Below are 17,205 nucleotides of genomic sequence, written 5' to 3'. Positions count from 1 at the left end.
AGGGGTTGTCAATTTACTCAATGATAGAAAAGGGGTCTCTTAAAGGTGCCCTGCCACACGTATTTCATTACTTTGTGGTAATGGCTGAGGTTCTACCATGGACTCTGTAACATTTTTTGTGGAATAAATGCCTTGGTTACCTTGTTTCAAGCCATTCTAGCGTGGTATAGAAAGCCTGCAGGAAGACTCAGCTCGATTTGTGCCAGTTCTCATTAATATTCAACGAGCTAAGCTGCTTGACTCTGATTGGCTAACAGCTAGCCAACGAGAGCCTGGCTATCAGCATCCTTTACCCAGCGCAACTGGGTGAGCTCATTAATAGTAATGAGCTCAGGCAACACCACGTCAGACTGACCAGCTTTTGTAATTGGCCTGATTTCTCCGCTTATTTCTTTTCAGTGGCTAGAGCTGACAGAGGAGGTAGCAGTTCATTTTCACATTCACGACATAACACAAACACATATGGACCTAACATCAAAAAATGCAAGTAAAAACGGTTTTGTGTGGCAGGGCACCTTTAAGGAAAAAGGTGGGGACCCACTGCTTTAAAAAGGTAGAGGTCTTCTTTTACATGTCCAAGTCAATTTACTAGTCATGTGATGTACTACTCAGCCTGTCAAGATTGCTCCTTTCTAAGGGATGTCTAAGTGCAGCTTCCCCCTTAAGCAGCATCCTCTCAATATTTTCCTCAAACACTCAATCATGAATGATTTCATTTCTACATCGCTTTACAGGCTGTAAGAAGGACTGTGTGGTTGAACTACTATACAGGGATTATCTCCCATGATGATGAAACATAAGATGTATATTAAACAAATACACTTCTGATAAAAACATAGACGTACTATGATATTCTGCTCATTTTGTTTTATTGCACTTTTACCATGATGCAAAGAAATGAAAGAAAATTCCACAGAAACAGAGTTGAATAAAAAAAGAAGCATTTTCACTTTAAAAACATCATCTCAAGGTTCTCCATGGATCCACACACACACACACACACACACACACACACACACACACACACACACACACACACACACAGTACTGACCTAACAGGACTTTGGAAACTTTGACTGTAGAATTAAACCCTTAATGGAACAGATGGAGTCAGCACACACATATATGTAGACCTCCGTATCTTACCTGTAACTCGTACCCGGGAGGAGTTGAAACCTTTCCGCTACAAAACCAGACATTCAAGTATTTCTATCATTGCACAGGCACTAGATTTTCCTACTGTATATATTAACTATCAGCCAGCGACTGAATCGTTATCAGATAAAAGCTATCAGCTGTTGGTAATGAATGAAATATACATCCTGAAAAATAATCTCTCCACAACAGCAACATCTGAAAATCAAATATATTACAAAGAAACAATAATATAAAACTATTAGCATCACATTTGGCTTTTGGTACCATAACTTTAACCTCACATCTGTTGCACTGAAAGAATAAAACGGAAACAGTAGTTGGATGAAAATCTTGTGTTAAATGTCTAATCAAGACATGTGAAGGCTTCATTAAAGCAATTTGAAAGCGAGCTTGATACTTGGAATGGAGAGGGGTAAGTTAACCGAGAGGCATGTACCTGGCTGCTACTTTTCCTACACGTGCTCAGTTTGCCCTCTTTTGGACAAATGAAGAAGTGCACCACTGTGATGTCAATTCCACTGGTTAGTATCCATCTCAAAGAATAAATATGAATTTCAATAAATACTCTCTCAAGTACAAGTAACATTTATGGGCGAAATTAACGGACAAATCCAGGAGTAAACCTGCACTCCAATAACATTTTTCCATCTTGAATCCCAATGGTAGAAGCTCAGCAGAAATCAAATAAGAAATAAAAGACACTATGCAATAAAACATTTCTCAGCAAATCGATAAAACATCATTTTGATCATTAAGACAACAGGAAGTCAACCACCACCTCATCCTACTCCACCCCCGGGAATGTTCAACCGAAACACTCGCAATACCAACGATACGTATAAACACATAATTCAGCTTGTGAAGAGAGGGGATGGGAGGGGGGGATCGTCGGGAGGTTCTTTACAAGTCCCTCAGAATTCACTGAATTCAAAAAAAGGGTCCTAACCAAGACAGAGAGAAGGCGTCTCTTGCAAGGCTTTCATGGTTTGGTAGTGCTGCGGTGGGTCCTGTCCTACACAAGAGTCAGGGTTGGATATTTTAAGGAGTCTAGGTGAGGCGAGGGAGGGGGTTGGTTCAGTTCAGTTTGTAACCCAGCCCCAGATCCATCCAGAAGTGTTCGACGTCACCTGCGAGCATCTGTGCCGTTCAAGTCATTGCACTCGTTTATCAAAGACCAGTCCTATTCAGCAGGCTTCCACTTCCAGACAGCTCCTATTAAACCTCAGGCAGACGGGCGTCCCTGGAAGTTCAGCAAAAGAAAATCAAGCCCTCTGAGAAATTCACTACAGATGGAGCTCGTCTGTGTTACGGGATGCCAGTTCAGTTTTAAGGGAAAGACTGGATCTCCTCCTATCTCCAGGGAGTCAGTCCTATCCAACTGCCAACGCCCCTAGACAGCTACCTCCGCCGCGGGCCGGTGTGGGCGTGGTCTGTCCCTTGGTGCCCCTGCAGGTCGTCCTCTACAACGTAACTGTAGCCCTCCTTTTCGATGCATTCTGACAGCACATTCAGCACCTAGCGACAAGGAAATACCATGAGACAAGAGAAAAGGTTTAATTGTTGAATAGAGAAGACATTTGTTTGTAGTCACAATAAGAGGTTAAATAAGGTTTAAAGAGAGACAATGAGTGACATTTTTTCCCCGAAATGTTTAAAGGAATAGTTCAACATTTGGGCAATTTACTTTCTTGCCAAGAGTTCCTAGAGTACCTTACTCTCTGCAGGAAAGTGACTACACACAGAGCTGCAAAGATGAATCGATTAGTTGTCAACTATTAAATTAATTGCCAACTATTTTGATAATCGGTTTGAGTCATTTTCTTTTTAAAGGAAAGGAAAAATTCTCTGATTGCAGCTTCTTAAATGTGAATATTTTCTAGTTTATTCACTCCCCTGTGACTTGTTTATAATGTTTATGACACGTTCATGACAGTGTCATGTCTCTCTTATGTAGATACCTTCAAGTAAAGTGTAACCATATACTTGAGTTGTGGTAAAAACAGGACATTTGAGGACATCATCTTGGGCTTTGGACATTTTTCACCATTTTCTGACTTTTTATAGATCACTCAATTAATTGACAATGAAAATAAGCGTTAGTTGCAGCCCTAATACACATAATCCCAAAATGTTGAACTATTCCTTTAAAGGTTTGAATAATTAAAAAAAAAAAAAAGACAAAATCCAACAAGGCACCCTGTATAAACTGAGTATGGAGCACTGACCTGGCGTAGTCGTCGGTCCATGGCATCCAGGTGTGGCTGGATAAGGATGGGACTGAGGCGGTCCCTCACCAGGGATTCTGCCATGAGCATGGACAGCTTGTATTCTTCCTTAGCCAGCAGCTGCAGACGCAAGTGGGTCGACTTCCTTACCCTGCAGAAAGAGCGCAGCGAGGGGGGGGGAGAACAGTCAGTGTGGCTTCACGCACAGTCATACCCATATGCTCGGCAATACTTTTAATGTAAACAGCCAACTGATCACATGTGAAAATCCTGCTTATATTCTGCACTGGGATCAACAAAGCCATTGCAGCCTTCTTATCAAGCAACATGAAACAAACACCAGCAAAGAAGACCTTACCTGCAGCACTGGGTCAACGGCACCAGAATGGATATCTCGTCATGGGAGTGCTTTCCAAAGCTAGGGGGAAAGATAGAAGCATGAATAGTTTGAAAATATTATTCCTCTGCTGTTGAGCAATTTGCTGTTTGCCTGCAACTTCTTATCGAGTCTCTGTTTTGATTAGTGACACGTTTTGATGCGATTGCTGTGCAGCAGCTTATGCACTTCTGTTATTATTGTAATTATTATAATTTTTTGAGTGGCAGTAGCTCATTCTGTAGGGATTTGGGTTGGGAACCGGAAGGTTGCCGGTCGGAGTGTGGATTGGTCGCTGGAGAGATGCCAGTTCACCTCCTTGAGCAAGGCAATACCTGTGTGTGTATTTCAGGCCTGTGGGTAGGAACTGTACCAAGCAGAGGGAAAAATGTGAATTTCCCCTTGCGGGATTAATAATCTTCTTCTAATTGATACATTTATACATGCATAATTGTATGCAGGTTTCATAAAAGGTTGCATATATTAGCAAAATTTCCGAGGCTCTCAGTGCTGGCCTGATGTATCCGGTACCTTCTTCCTAACCTCAACAGGGAGAAAGGCTGTTATGGTTTGGAGCTTTAATGATTCTCTTAGCCTTTTCCTTTAAAACCGCTGGTGTAAATAACCTTTAGGCAGGGTAGGGCACCACCTATTGTGTGTGTGCCACTGGGTGGTAATTTAGGCAGGATGGTCTTGTTTTCTTGGGCACATGAACGATGGTGGACTTCTTGAAGCATGTGGGTATGACAGACTGAGCCAGTGACAGGTTAAATATCGTTGTAAATACTGGCGCTAGTTTGTCAGCACACAATTTAATGAGCTATTCCTTAAAAAAAGTATTTTTTAATGCTTTTTTAATTATTTAAATATTATCAGCCATTGAATAGGTCAAACTCCAATTTAAAATGTTCAGTATTACAAATGTAAGTTTATTATGATGACATTTAGTTTATGAATTATATACTGTAATGCATTAAAGCCTAATGATGATGTTTTTGTAAAGCCCCCATTCACTACCATTGCATCGATAAATTAGCCAACACATTAAGGTTAATGAGTTTTCAAATGATTATAAGTCATCCAGTAAGTCCAGTAACCATGAGCAAGCACAGCAATGGTATGCATTTTCTTCAGAAAATGTTTCTTTAGTTTTACTGCATCTTTATCACTAAATTTAGGCATTATTTAAAAAAAAAGTGTTTTATTTTGATGTTGTAGACGGCTTGATAAATGATTCCAAATTTCTGAACAGTGAGACACCTGCACATCATGTATTTGTTTTTATAATTCTCTCATTGGTTATTATTTGTATGGAGATATACACTACAGAGGAACCAACAAGTGGAATAATGAAAGTAGCACAGTTCTGAACGACAATCAGTTTGACAATCTTTGCATTATAACCTCTTGAGTTACAATGCAGGGGCTCACCCTCTGCCGTTGTCCAGATGGATGATAAAGGTCTCATTTCCAAACTTTTCGAACGTCTCATAATGGTGGCGATCCATGTTTCCTGTGTTGGAATACAAGTAAGCAATTCAGCACATATGTGTGCGTGTGTGTACTGTAGTACACCTACTGTGTGTTATATACTGTGTTGCCCAACACTGCCCATTGTTGACCTCTGAAACGGTGCTTAGACCACCATGGGACATTGAAACTCACCCATGAGGAAGTCAAAGACGGTCATATCCATGATGTCCAGCAGTCGTGTCCCACTGTCATAAGGTGGAGTCTGTTTGACTTCCTCGCAGTAGTCCGGGTCCACCTCCCATCTGAAGAGTTTAAAAATATCACATAAACATCTTGTTCACATTTTTAATTCATTAGAATTCATGGGTCACCAAAATCCAATTTGTTTCGCCTTTTAACATGTTTTTTTTTTTCCAATTTATTCTTGAAATGATTTTGGGAAACTAATAAGATTGCAATTAAATGTTTTCTTCCGTGGCATGGTCTGTACAGGTTGTTTTTTTCTACTTGGATGCCAGACAGCTTTAACTTGATTTACGTGATATCTTACGCACCGCAGATCTCTTGCTCAGCTCTCATGAGTTATTGCCCCTGGCACAGTGAGTGTAATAAATATCCTCTGAAAGCTGGACCTACATGACTCTACAGTGAATCCCTCTGTGTCTGCTTCAATCAGTGAACGCAGCACTGTCTGAGTGCAGGGTCGATCTCTTACTCTGCCTTCTTGCGTTTGTGGTAGGAGCGTCTCCACGGGTTCCTCCAGGTCTTGCGTTTGGCGAGGGCTAAGTCTGGGAGGAAGGCAGCCAGGGATCCTTCTATCTGGTCTGGTTTACCGCACAGAGCGTGCTCAGTGGAGCAGTAGTACGAACACTCTCCGTAGAAACACACGTTGTTGGCTGAGATTTGGAGAAAGAACACAGATTGACACAAAACGTACAACGTAAAAAGTAACTGTTAGATATAGTCTATTATACTACTCAGTGTTAAATATTTTAACATGACTACACCCTGTTTCTGCCCTTTTGAAATGCACACCACATATATTTAAAGGCCAGTTTTCACAAGATTAAAATTACCTGGAGACATTCAGTGACTTGTATTAATTGCTGAGTTTTTCAGTCATTTTAATCCTGTGAAAGTTTTCCATGTGTATAATATAGAAAATGTAAAAGTTACATTGCTAATTAACTGCGCTTTGGCACAAGCCAGAGTCCCCTGATAATACTAATCCCATGCAAATGAATATCCCAGTAATTCAGGGCACAGAACTAGCTTCGCTCTACATTATGAAGAAGGAAACTGTTCATTTTTGCTTGGCTTTAACTTTTGCATGATGACATTTCTTTGTTGAAGACTGCACAGATAGCATTTCATTATTATGTTTTCTTCTGAGATCACCAGGTAATCTCGATTAATTGTTGTAAAACAGTGTTTGTCCCGCAGTTTGGGGGGTACACATAACGGGAGCTAAAAAGAGAACTGAACTGGAATTTGTGCAGCATTTTTAGTTAATTTTGATCTCATGGTATATTGATTAAAGTTTTCCCTTCTAGATGCGTCTCTGCAAACCAATAACTCTGCCCTTTTTCAATTTGTACCTGGTGAAATGAAGAATGTCCTCCAGAGCTTTTTGTCTCGTGTGACATCTCGGATTTCCTTTGTCATGTTGACAAGCCTGCCGGCCACAGGAGGGACACGGCGGAAGTCCAGGATCCTACAGGACAGAGACACATACTGAGGGCTTACATTCTGTCTTCAGAATACAGCAGACATTTTCAAACAGTGGCTGTGACACACAGCTCATGGAGGCAATTAACATACTTTAAGCAAATTGCTGCTCAAAAATCACACTCCTTCACTGAGTCATAACTTTGTCAAATTTAACAACACAGACATGACACACATATTTTTAGATACAGTTTGACTTACACTTTCATCATGTATTGTAGATGCCCATCACAAATAAATCAGTTTAGAAATTATAGAAAAATACGCTACTTAAAACTCTAGAACTTGCTTGAGAATCATGACATTTTTAAGTGTTCTAAGTAATCCACTGATAGTTGTCTGTACATCCATGGGTACATGGCAAACAGTAACAGCTAATAGCTAATTTGGCATACTTTTAATGGTGCCAATTTGTCAATAACCTTGCTGGTGCTTTATTTTACATATTTAAAGTATGTTTGAGAGTTTTACTGTATATGATCACCTAAAGAGCTATTTATGTACTTAACAACTGTCTGTAGAGTGTTGCAACAAAGATGAGCTGTATGTAGATTTAGGAAGAAGAGACACATCACCCCAGATGGGAGACACAGTATACATCTATGCTATTGTAATTCACTGTCACTGCCAACAGGGGGCAGTGTGACACAAGTCCTGCCCTGACAGTTACACCACATGGTGGTAAACCTCTGTGGTTTTTATGGCTATTATTCTGCATCACACACATTTTTAACTTCCACACAGCTTTCTGGTTTCATGTATTTCGAGATGTAGGTTTCACTGACAGATGGCATGACTGTCTTCCTGTGTGCGTGCCACTTGCCTATTTTATGCATGCGCTGCCTCTGTCGTCAATACCACCTGGCTACAACATCAGCACAGGCTCTTTAAAAATTGATACCCCTGACAACACCTAATGGCCTAGGCCTTAGGACAGAGAGACACAGAAAGAGAGAATGAGATTAAAGATGGAGCCAGTGGAATAAGAGGAGAGAGAGGTAGAGCGAGATATGGGAGAACCTGGTGGAGAGAGCTTGTCGTATAAATGATGCCACCAAGTAGCGTGGCGGCGGGTGGAATGAGTCTCTTTCCTCGAACACAGGATGAAGCGCCGCACTGCACCGTCTGGCCTGCTGGGCCTGGGCCTGCTGCCATGCTATAGGGAACAGCTAGGGCTGGCTTCAATTCTATTCATCACTCACACTTTTTCTTCCATCCTTAATAAACCTTATTCCCACAGTGGCTATTTAAAACTTGAGTTATATTCAGGGTGGAACAGAGAAGCCCGCTAAGAGCTCCGCATGAACAACAGTGGGAATCATCATTTCATATACTCCCAGCTGAAAAGAGTATAAGACGCCAGTGGGAATTCAGAGCTATTTCGTTTAATATTTTAAGGTCAGATCAGTCCTTGTATGTCTTTATATCTGCTGACTGCTTGCTCTTTTTTCCCCACCTAATGCAGCAACACCAAGTGCACATCCCATTTAAATCCAATCACATAATTAATGATGCTTACAGCGGTGTTGCCTATATAAGAAAAGACAGTGGCTCTGTGTGTGTGTGATGTGTGCACATGCCGGTGCGAATACTGCTTTTAAAAGAGCTTGTGTGTGTGTCTGCGGGTCCCCTGGGAGGCAGTGTAGCCTAAGCCTCTGCACCAGCAGCAGCAGCAGCAGCAGCAGCAGCTCTAGCCAGGCTCTAATTTAGAACAGACAAAATAAGGGGAAAAAAATAAAGCACTGCTTTTGGCAAACCCTGCCTGGCTTATATTTAGAATGGGCACAGGGCCTTTCATGCCTTTGGTTTCCTCCTCTTCCCCTTAACCCACACATATGCAGGGAGTGTGTATTTTTCATGTATGTGTGTGTGTGTGTGTGCATAGAGGAGGACCAGATGTGTAGCAGACTGGTGAAGAAAGCTGCTGCTAATGCAATTGCTGCTGAACTGTGTCATTGTGCCTGAAGGAAAAGCAGATTCAACATCCCTACCCGCTGTGGCCCCAGCATGTGTGTGCGTGTAGATGTGAATGGACAAGTGTGTGACCTCGGTATCATCAGCAGTTGCACTACAACACAAGCCCTCTGCTCATAATAACATACATCCACAGTGATGTCAGCTCGACTTTACTAGCAACACCGGCGCTAAAACTCATCTCTTTTTCTGGTCGATCAGAGAGCCTCATGAGGTTTTCTCATTTCATTAAAGTCTCTGGGGCAGGCCGACCGGCCGTAAAGGGTTAGCCTTGTAAAGGCAGTGAAGTCAGAGAGCGTGGTGGTTAGCTAAGCAAGGAGGCTGCAGTCATTGTTCAGTCAGATGCTAGCTGCGGGAGGGCGGCATTCATCCTCTATGACTCATGGCCTCTCCAAGCTCGCAGCCTCTACTGTACGGGCTCACACTGCTCGCTGTGTTTGAAAGAGAAGAGTTTCTGAGGGTCAGAAACGGTGAAAAGGAGAAGCACATGTACAAACAAGTGCAGAGAAAATGTGGAGTGCATGGAGGATGTTAAGAAATGGGTATGCCTACATTCACACACATGGATCTGTGTTGCTATACTTAAGGAGGACCTTGCAAACACATTATCTTATCACATTAAAGCTCGACCGTATAACAAAAAGGTACCCAATTCTGCAGGTTTTTGTTCCTCCCGGGTGGTTAATGAGCTGACACGAGGAGAAGCAAATTAGCAATCAGGGAGGAACACAAACCTGCAGGACGTTGGCCCTCGAGGATGGAAAGAAGCACTTGGGCTTGAAGGAGTTAAAGCACATTCAAGAACATCTGATTGGGCCTTTATTTAGTTGAAATGTTTGTAGCGTCTGGGCCGTATCTGGACCGGACATCCACTGCTGCCCCTGAGGGTAATGTAGCCACCAGGCTTTGACAAGGAAGAAGAATGTGTGGAATAAAGATTATATCTCTGCTTCTACTGCATCGATTTTGATTCATTGAAACTCAGTCCACGGTGATTCCAGCAGTGTTATTTATGAGTGCAATTCTAAAATACTAATGTTTTAACCAAAAAGCAGCACTGTAGAGGTTTGTTCACCAGAAAAATTTCTCTGAAATTGATGCAAAACAAAAAAAATTGAAACCCAGAGTAGCCCAGCTCACACTTTTGAAGGGTATTATTGAAATTATTTACAAAATTCTTTACCCCTTCAGCTTGGGGGCACCTTTGGCTACCAGAGAAGACGGGCCGATGACATGGCCACGTGATATCCCAGATATCATGTACCACACATCCCTGAGACGGGCACAATGTTGACTTACTTGTCCAGATGAAAGGCAGCGATCTCGGCATTGTGTCTTTCAAAGTCAGAGAAATAGAAGAAGTCTGGTGGGGTCTCCTGCTCCCGGGTCTGCCTGCAGAGGCACAAGGAAACAAAGCATAGCGGTCAGGTTTAACTGTCAGGCAAAGCCGAGGTTTTGACAGTCAGCAATATGCAAAATGTTCTGTGTTAACCTGACAAAGCAACATATTAATAGAGCTGATTTTACAGAACAAAGCAGGTAGCAGGTATGCAAGATGACATACTACAGTATATACACACAGTGTTTGCTGGGTACACATTGATATATAGGTGCATTGGATTTAAACAAATCCATGTCTTCAACACAACTTAAAATTTCCAAAGACGTCTCACTGCAGAGGTGATAAACCACTTCGGCTTTACACCTGTGTACCTAATACTGCGAACAGCGTTTGTGAGCAATAACCGAGACACAATAAACTGGTGTCCTTGCCTCACAAAAAGGCCCCTGTTCAGAGTTACTGTTGGTGTTTTGTGGGGCAACAAGAAGCGGACACAATCGGAGGTCAGAGACTTCCTCCTGAAGCGCCCACTCCTGTACTCTATCTGTACCTATTTCTGTCCAGCTCTGATCCTTACCCAAACAAACTGCTTTCCACACACATTCTACCTTAAAGCTCTTACTGAAGGGAAAAGAGGCTCTTAAAGGCTTAAATCCCGGAGCTGATGGAGGACGGCCAGGATGGGGCAGGACAGACAGGACATACCGGGGTGAAGAGGCGAAGTCAAAGGAAGTGGAGGTGAGAAGAGTCCTTGGGGTGGTGCAGCGTTTAGAAAATATGTCTTTGATAAAATGCGAGGGCGGCAGTGAATTCCGTCATCAAATTGCTATCTTTGTATATTTGAGTTATTTTTCCTTTTATACACACTGCCTCCTCTTTGCTTTTTTTTTTATTGACAACAGTAAATACTTTCCAGGAAGGCAGCTGAGTGTAATTATTTGGACTGCAGCCTCTGCCATTTCTGCTTCAGCTAGTTGACGGAGGATGAGAAGAATGGAAACTATCTTGGCAACTTCTCATTCTCTCCTTCTCTGTCTATTCCTTACTGATGCCTCTCTCTGTTTATTTCGCTCAAAAACCCTCTATCTCACCTCCTCTGCTTCTCCGCTCTCCCTCACGCAGAACTGTTTTCTCTGCTTTCCTCTTAATACTTACATATGTGTTCTCTCTCTCTCTCTCTCTCTCTCTCTCTCTCTCTCTCTCTCTCTCTCTCTCATCCGTCACTCCCTTCCTCAGCTGGCTGGCTGATTGTAACTCCACAGCTGCGTGGCTGACATATGCACCAGTCATTAACTAACCCAACATGGAGCACGGAAACACACTCATCCACTAAAAATTCCCCCAATTTCCTCCTCTCTTTATCTGTATTTCTCTCACCTTTCTCCATCCCCGATCTCCCTGCAAGCATTTGACAGACAGCCACGTGCAGATGGGTGGAAATTTGACCAAAGTCAACACAAAATTATATTCTGATGTGGTACACGAATTAGCTTTCTTGCTGAGAATTACCCGCAATTTCCACCAACTGCGGAACGGCTGCGTGTCGACTCCGTCTCCGCCATCCTTCAATACCCACCAGGTATGGATTTGTTGCGGAACGGCTGCGGCCAGACCAAAGAATTTCTAATAAGGGAAGAAGTTCCACTCTCTCGTTACTTCCGGCTTCTGAACTGGTTGCAGTTCCACCAGAGTCCCATATAGGGGGCGCTCACAGGCCAGTGAAGAATGAATGGGACTCTATGGAGCTATACCCCTCATAATCCATTTGTCTAGTAATTTGAATGTTGCATTTGAAAGGGGAGGCTAAGAAAATACACACTGCTGGGTGTTAGATTTTTTTAAAGTGGCTTTTTTGTTCTAAAAAGCATTGTCCTAAAATGTCAATGATGTCATACACATATACAGCCAGAGATACTGCTTTACGGCCAGCTCTGAGTCACTTCCTTTGTTCTCTCGAAGCATCGACAACACAGCTGACAGATTAGGATCTCCCTGTTAATACACGTGCTAGAAAGAGGTTTGCTAATGTTTTAAAGACCACGCCGAAATATTCACTCTGACATTCTGGTTCTGCTTCGGATGCCGTCACGATCTACGATCGTAATCAGTCCTTCACTGACCAATCAGCATTCATTAGCAGAATGCTAGCGTGTTATGGGCAACAACGACTCAACCTGTAAGACATCGAAAGGACACAAGTACTCATTCATTCAACTTTCGACCTATAATCCATGTTGAACTTGCAAAAACTACAATCAAATCTGAGATTTCTCAACGACAATCAGGCGAAAGAGACAAATTTAGCCGTCTAGCTCCATAGAGTCCCATTCATTTAGCACTGGACCGTGATCACCCCCAGTGGAACTCTGGTGGAACTGCAACCAAATTCGGTACAATGGGGCTGAATAGGGAGTGGAACGGCTTTCCGTAGACGGGCTTTGGGCCAGACTGACAGCTGAAGTCACGAGGCCCCACGACTTCTAGCGAATTCACGTATAATCGCGCGATATAACCGGATGTAGTTTATATAAACAGAACCACAAAACCAACAACAGTTTGTTTCCATCCAGATGAGTAGAGGGGAAACAACTCTGTGCTGACCTGCAGGGAAATATGATCCGCCGTGAGCACAGTGTATTTTATTTTAAATTAACCAGATGTTTTATTTTGTTTCTGTGCTCGACTTCCTGTCCCGCACAATCTGCCCTGTGCTGAATTGCTGCGGAGCTCTCCGGATCGCTGGAGCTGGGACGGATTCGGAACGCAGCCGCTCTGCAGTCAGTGAAAATACACACATTGACTTTAATGGAAACCTATTGACTCCGCCGCCGTTCCGGAGCGGATCCACAGCCGTTCCGCAGTTGGTGGATACCACTCTCATGTCTGTACGCTAAATATGAAGCAACTGCCAGAAGTTGGTTAGCTTAGCTTAGCATAAAGACTGGAAACAAGGGGAAACAGCTAGCCGGGCTCTGTCCACAGGTAACAAATCCTTTAGCACCTCTAAAGCTCACAAATTAACACTTTATAATCTGTACGAAAAGTGAGGTGTAAAAATTACAACTTGTGGGGTCTTTTTATTAAACAGTGTCTTTTTGTGCAAGAGTATCCATTTACTGCAACAACAAACAAAAAAACAGCAACACTGGTGCAGTGGTAATTTAGTCAGTCAAATTGGTATCACAAGTATTGTAAGTAAGACACCCTGGATTTACATGAATACCCTGAAAGCACAATCATTTTTGTTGTTCAGTGAACATTTTTGCATTAGTACTAACAGCCACAAATCATGACTTTTCTTTTTTTACCCAAGGAACGTTAAGTTAAAAACTTCTTATGTTATGTGTTGGACTATTTCTTGGCGAGCGCAGGGACTTTCTTCAGTCTTGTAGTCACCTTGAAGTTGCCAGGCAACCAGTGGAGACTTTTACAGTAATGCATCCCTGTGTTTTGGCCCTATTTGGAACGAGAGCTTTTCTTCCAAACATGGTATGCTCATGAATATTTAGATGAGCTGTGCGCTGATTGGTTGAGCGAACCACACACATACAGCGGAGACGAGACAGCAGGTCTCATATTTCAGACACTGCAATGTTACACATTGTTCATCTGCCATTTCATTACTAAATTCACTTCTGAGACTTTTTTATGCGAAAAAATCAACTATGTAAAGGTCAAATATCGTCCGTTTTACGAAATTTGATGGCTAACTGCAAATTTTGTCCGATTGTGTGTTGGAGTTCATGAACTCCGTGACAGCTACCTTACAAAGCCAACACTTTTGTCCGATTTCAATTCAATGCATTTTTGTGAATTTCAGAGGTCTCGTTAGGAGGAGGCTAGCTAGCGTGTATCTGCTCCATCCAGCTCACCACGGGCTCTCTCAATGAGACTCCCGGACAAGAGGCGTTTATTTCGTGAATTTAGTGATGAAATAGCAGACGAACAATGTATAAAATTTCTGAGATATGCGCGACCTTGATTCACAAGACAAACTGGTCCCAGACCAGTCAGTGGCCTATGTAAATTTTGGGGCGTTACAAAGATAGAAGGTAGAGCCAAATAATGTAGGAGTTGAGGAGTTGATGTCAACTTTTAGCTTTGTTGAGATGCGCCCATTTCCAGCAGCAGTTTCAAATTGTGAGATTTGCATAGGAAAGATGTCAAAGTGTCAATGGGACTTTGAGGTTCTCTCCTTTTTACCCACCGAACTGTCATAATTCAACTATGACAAGGTAAACTCGGTTTTGCATTCTATCACCCCTTTAATGACCGTGCTGACCGTACAGGAGCGTCGTCATGGAGATTTCTTGGGGAATAAGCATGAGCAAATATTCTGGTGCAATGATTCATGGCCGATCAGCCTTAAAGAAATCCAAAAGCATACTTCACATAACCCTACTACATCGCTGTCTCTATAGGGGAGGACACCACAGTAAGCTGCTTTATTCATGCTGCTATTCTTAAGCTTCAATACGCACCAGAACACAACTCAATGAGGCGTGCATGTTATGTGTCACTGCTTTTCTGTGAGTCAGTGAATGCTAATATGAGTGAAGAGCATGTGAATACAAGCATGCGTTTGCATTTTAGACAAATTTCTTTGCCTGTGGCCCGGCTGCACCGACGCTCTCTTCTCACTGCATGCCAGCCAAGAAGCAGGAAGGCTGGATAATTACTGTGATCCACATCCAATTCAAATGTCAATAAAGTTATTTAGAGCATGGCACGACGCCCCCCCCTAAACTGACGGGGAACTAAAAACCGAGGAAGTGACAAAGGCACTGGAATTAAATGGGGAGGATAGCCAGCAACAGTAAAGAGGACAAACTACAGAAGACGTCTCTTAGTGTTCTTTGAACTAACAAATAAGCAGCTGTTATGCGTTTCGTAACATTATGTCTGAATCCTCTAACAGCAGCACCTGTGTTCATCCAAATCTGAGCGTGTTCTGATCAAGCAAACCATTAGAGGCATGTTGTTGCGAGGAAGCTGTGCCGCCAACGTAAGGCAGGAGGAAACATACATAAATGTATGACCACATTATAAAGTCTATAAATGTTTGAGTACACAGTATGCACTGAGCTCAGAGAAAACCGAGAGGAGGGCAAAGATGCTGGTTGCTCAAGAGCTACTCGTCTCTTTCACATTGGACCGCCTGGTCAAGCTTAACCTTTAAAATATTTACAAATCACAGCAGATTTATGCTGAATAATAAGTAGATATCTTGCACCAGGCTGCCAAAAGAAGCATAGATTTATTTTCCTCCTCAGCAAGACGTAGTAGAACTGCCAAATGCTGTTACTGTATGTAAGCACAGAAGAAATAGTGTGTTTTTTAGGGTTCAGTAGCGCCACTATAGCCAGCTGTCTACACCGACATCAGATCCTTTATCATCGGCAGTAGGTGAGACGTACTGAGTTGAGCACATGCCCAGTGTGACCCTGGCCTTGCTGTAAACACAATAGTTTACACTGGGTGGCCAGACAGTTTCTTGGCTCCTCTCCACGCTCCGAGGGGCCCCAGCAGCCATTGGGTCAGCGAAGGTCTAGCAGCAAACTCACAGCAGTGTGAGAATATAAGGGTGAATGAGAGCGCTGCATCTGGAAAATCTACCTGCGCATACAGTGCATAGCTGACCTTTGCAACACCAGCAAGAGAGAGAGAGAGAGAGAGAGAGAGAGAGAGAGAGAGAGAGAGAGAGAGAGAGAGAGGAAGGAGGGAAAATAAGGAAGAGGCATTTCCTTTTGCTCTGTTATTGACATCAAATTAAAAAAAAGGTATTTTGTCTCAAGCTGCAAATAAAAATACACTCCAATTCACTCTGTCCAAATAAACATCTGGCCTTGGTCACTTTCCTGCCTTCAGTGATGAGTTGGAAGTGAAAGATATACTCCTACACAGCAAAGCTGTCTTGTCCCTTTCCATCACAACCATCACAGATCAACTAGGATGGTAAACCTGTAGCATGAGTCTGCTGTGTGCAGTTCAGTGCAGGATTTCTGGGTATCGAAGTTTAGTTACTCCAGCCATTTAGTATTCATTTTTACAAAGCTGGGAGGCTTTACGTAGATTAAAAAAGTGGTGAAAAATTGTCAAGAGGCACTTTGTATTGTTCCTTATTTTGGTCAAGCTCCAAAAAGGCAAGATACTACACTTCCCATAATGCAACAATGTCTTTCAAACTCCATGTCCGTTTGTTAGCCAGGCTTTCTATTAAAGATGTGTAGTCTTCAAACCTAAACCCAGATTGCCCTGATGATGTCATCAGAGTAATTTTCAGAATTTAGGAAGCTCCTCCAGAGCCACAGAAAAGTAGTAAAAACTAGTAGTACTTCTGGGTGCTCACATCTCATGTGTCCCAGTGGCTACAAGTTATCCATTATGAAGAATCTAAAAGTTGTAACAGCTCAGCATTACGGCGAATTCCTTCCACACAACTGAATATTATTTTCATTCTCTTTTCATCTTGTTCACGGTCCAACCTGCTTACTTTTGAATAATCCTCACTCATGCTCCAGTATCTTTCTCCAGTATTCTGTTTCATATGAGCTGAATTATGGAAACAAGATATCAACGTGTTTCCTTTGAATTTACAATAAGAGTGAATATCCAAGGTGATGAATAAAAAAGTATCAGCGTGTCAACAGTGCAGTTGGGCAAAGCATGGTAGAGAAATTTATCTAGTTTCAAAGTCAAACTGCCAATCGATCACCATAAGCCTAAAGCCACAGTACAGGCCACAGCGTGCACACTGGAGGACTAAAAAGATACGCTGTAAAATATAGAAGGACAAGGGCATCTTTCAGCCCCAGCGGGTTCCCACCAAAGGGCTGACTCCACACACTTGTCACACATCATCCGTCAAACCCACGGGCATGGCAAAGAGTGCATGCTCGCACATACACACAAAACTTGCACGGCTATAC

General features: G+C 42.6%; 1 protein-coding gene across 1 annotated transcript in view; it reads right to left on the bottom strand.

Moving 5' to 3' along the window:
* Positions 1 to 852: 852 nt before the first annotated feature.
* fam20cb (FAM20C golgi associated secretory pathway kinase b) overlaps positions 853 to 17,205 on the bottom strand; it is a 51,011-nt gene continuing 34,658 nt past the window's right edge. Inside the window, exons 4-11 of the mRNA XM_078279390.1 lie at positions 10,234 to 10,326; positions 6,831 to 6,946; positions 5,948 to 6,128; positions 5,425 to 5,534; positions 5,191 to 5,272; positions 3,742 to 3,801; positions 3,384 to 3,534; positions 853 to 2,673 (exon numbers count right to left, since the gene is read on the bottom strand). Of these exons, the coding sequence (XP_078135516.1) occupies positions 2,557 to 2,673; positions 3,384 to 3,534; positions 3,742 to 3,801; positions 5,191 to 5,272; positions 5,425 to 5,534; positions 5,948 to 6,128; positions 6,831 to 6,946; positions 10,234 to 10,326 (910 nt within the window). The 3' untranslated portion in view covers positions 853 to 2,556. The remainder of the gene's footprint in view (positions 2,674 to 3,383; positions 3,535 to 3,741; positions 3,802 to 5,190; positions 5,273 to 5,424; positions 5,535 to 5,947; positions 6,129 to 6,830; positions 6,947 to 10,233; positions 10,327 to 17,205) is intronic.

This window comes from Sander vitreus, chromosome 21 (genome assembly GCF_031162955.1).
Source record: "Sander vitreus isolate 19-12246 chromosome 21, sanVit1, whole genome shotgun sequence".
Classification (NCBI taxonomy): Eukaryota; Metazoa; Chordata; class Actinopteri; order Perciformes; family Percidae; genus Sander; species Sander vitreus.
This window is presented reverse-complemented; position numbering and strand designations above follow the sequence as displayed.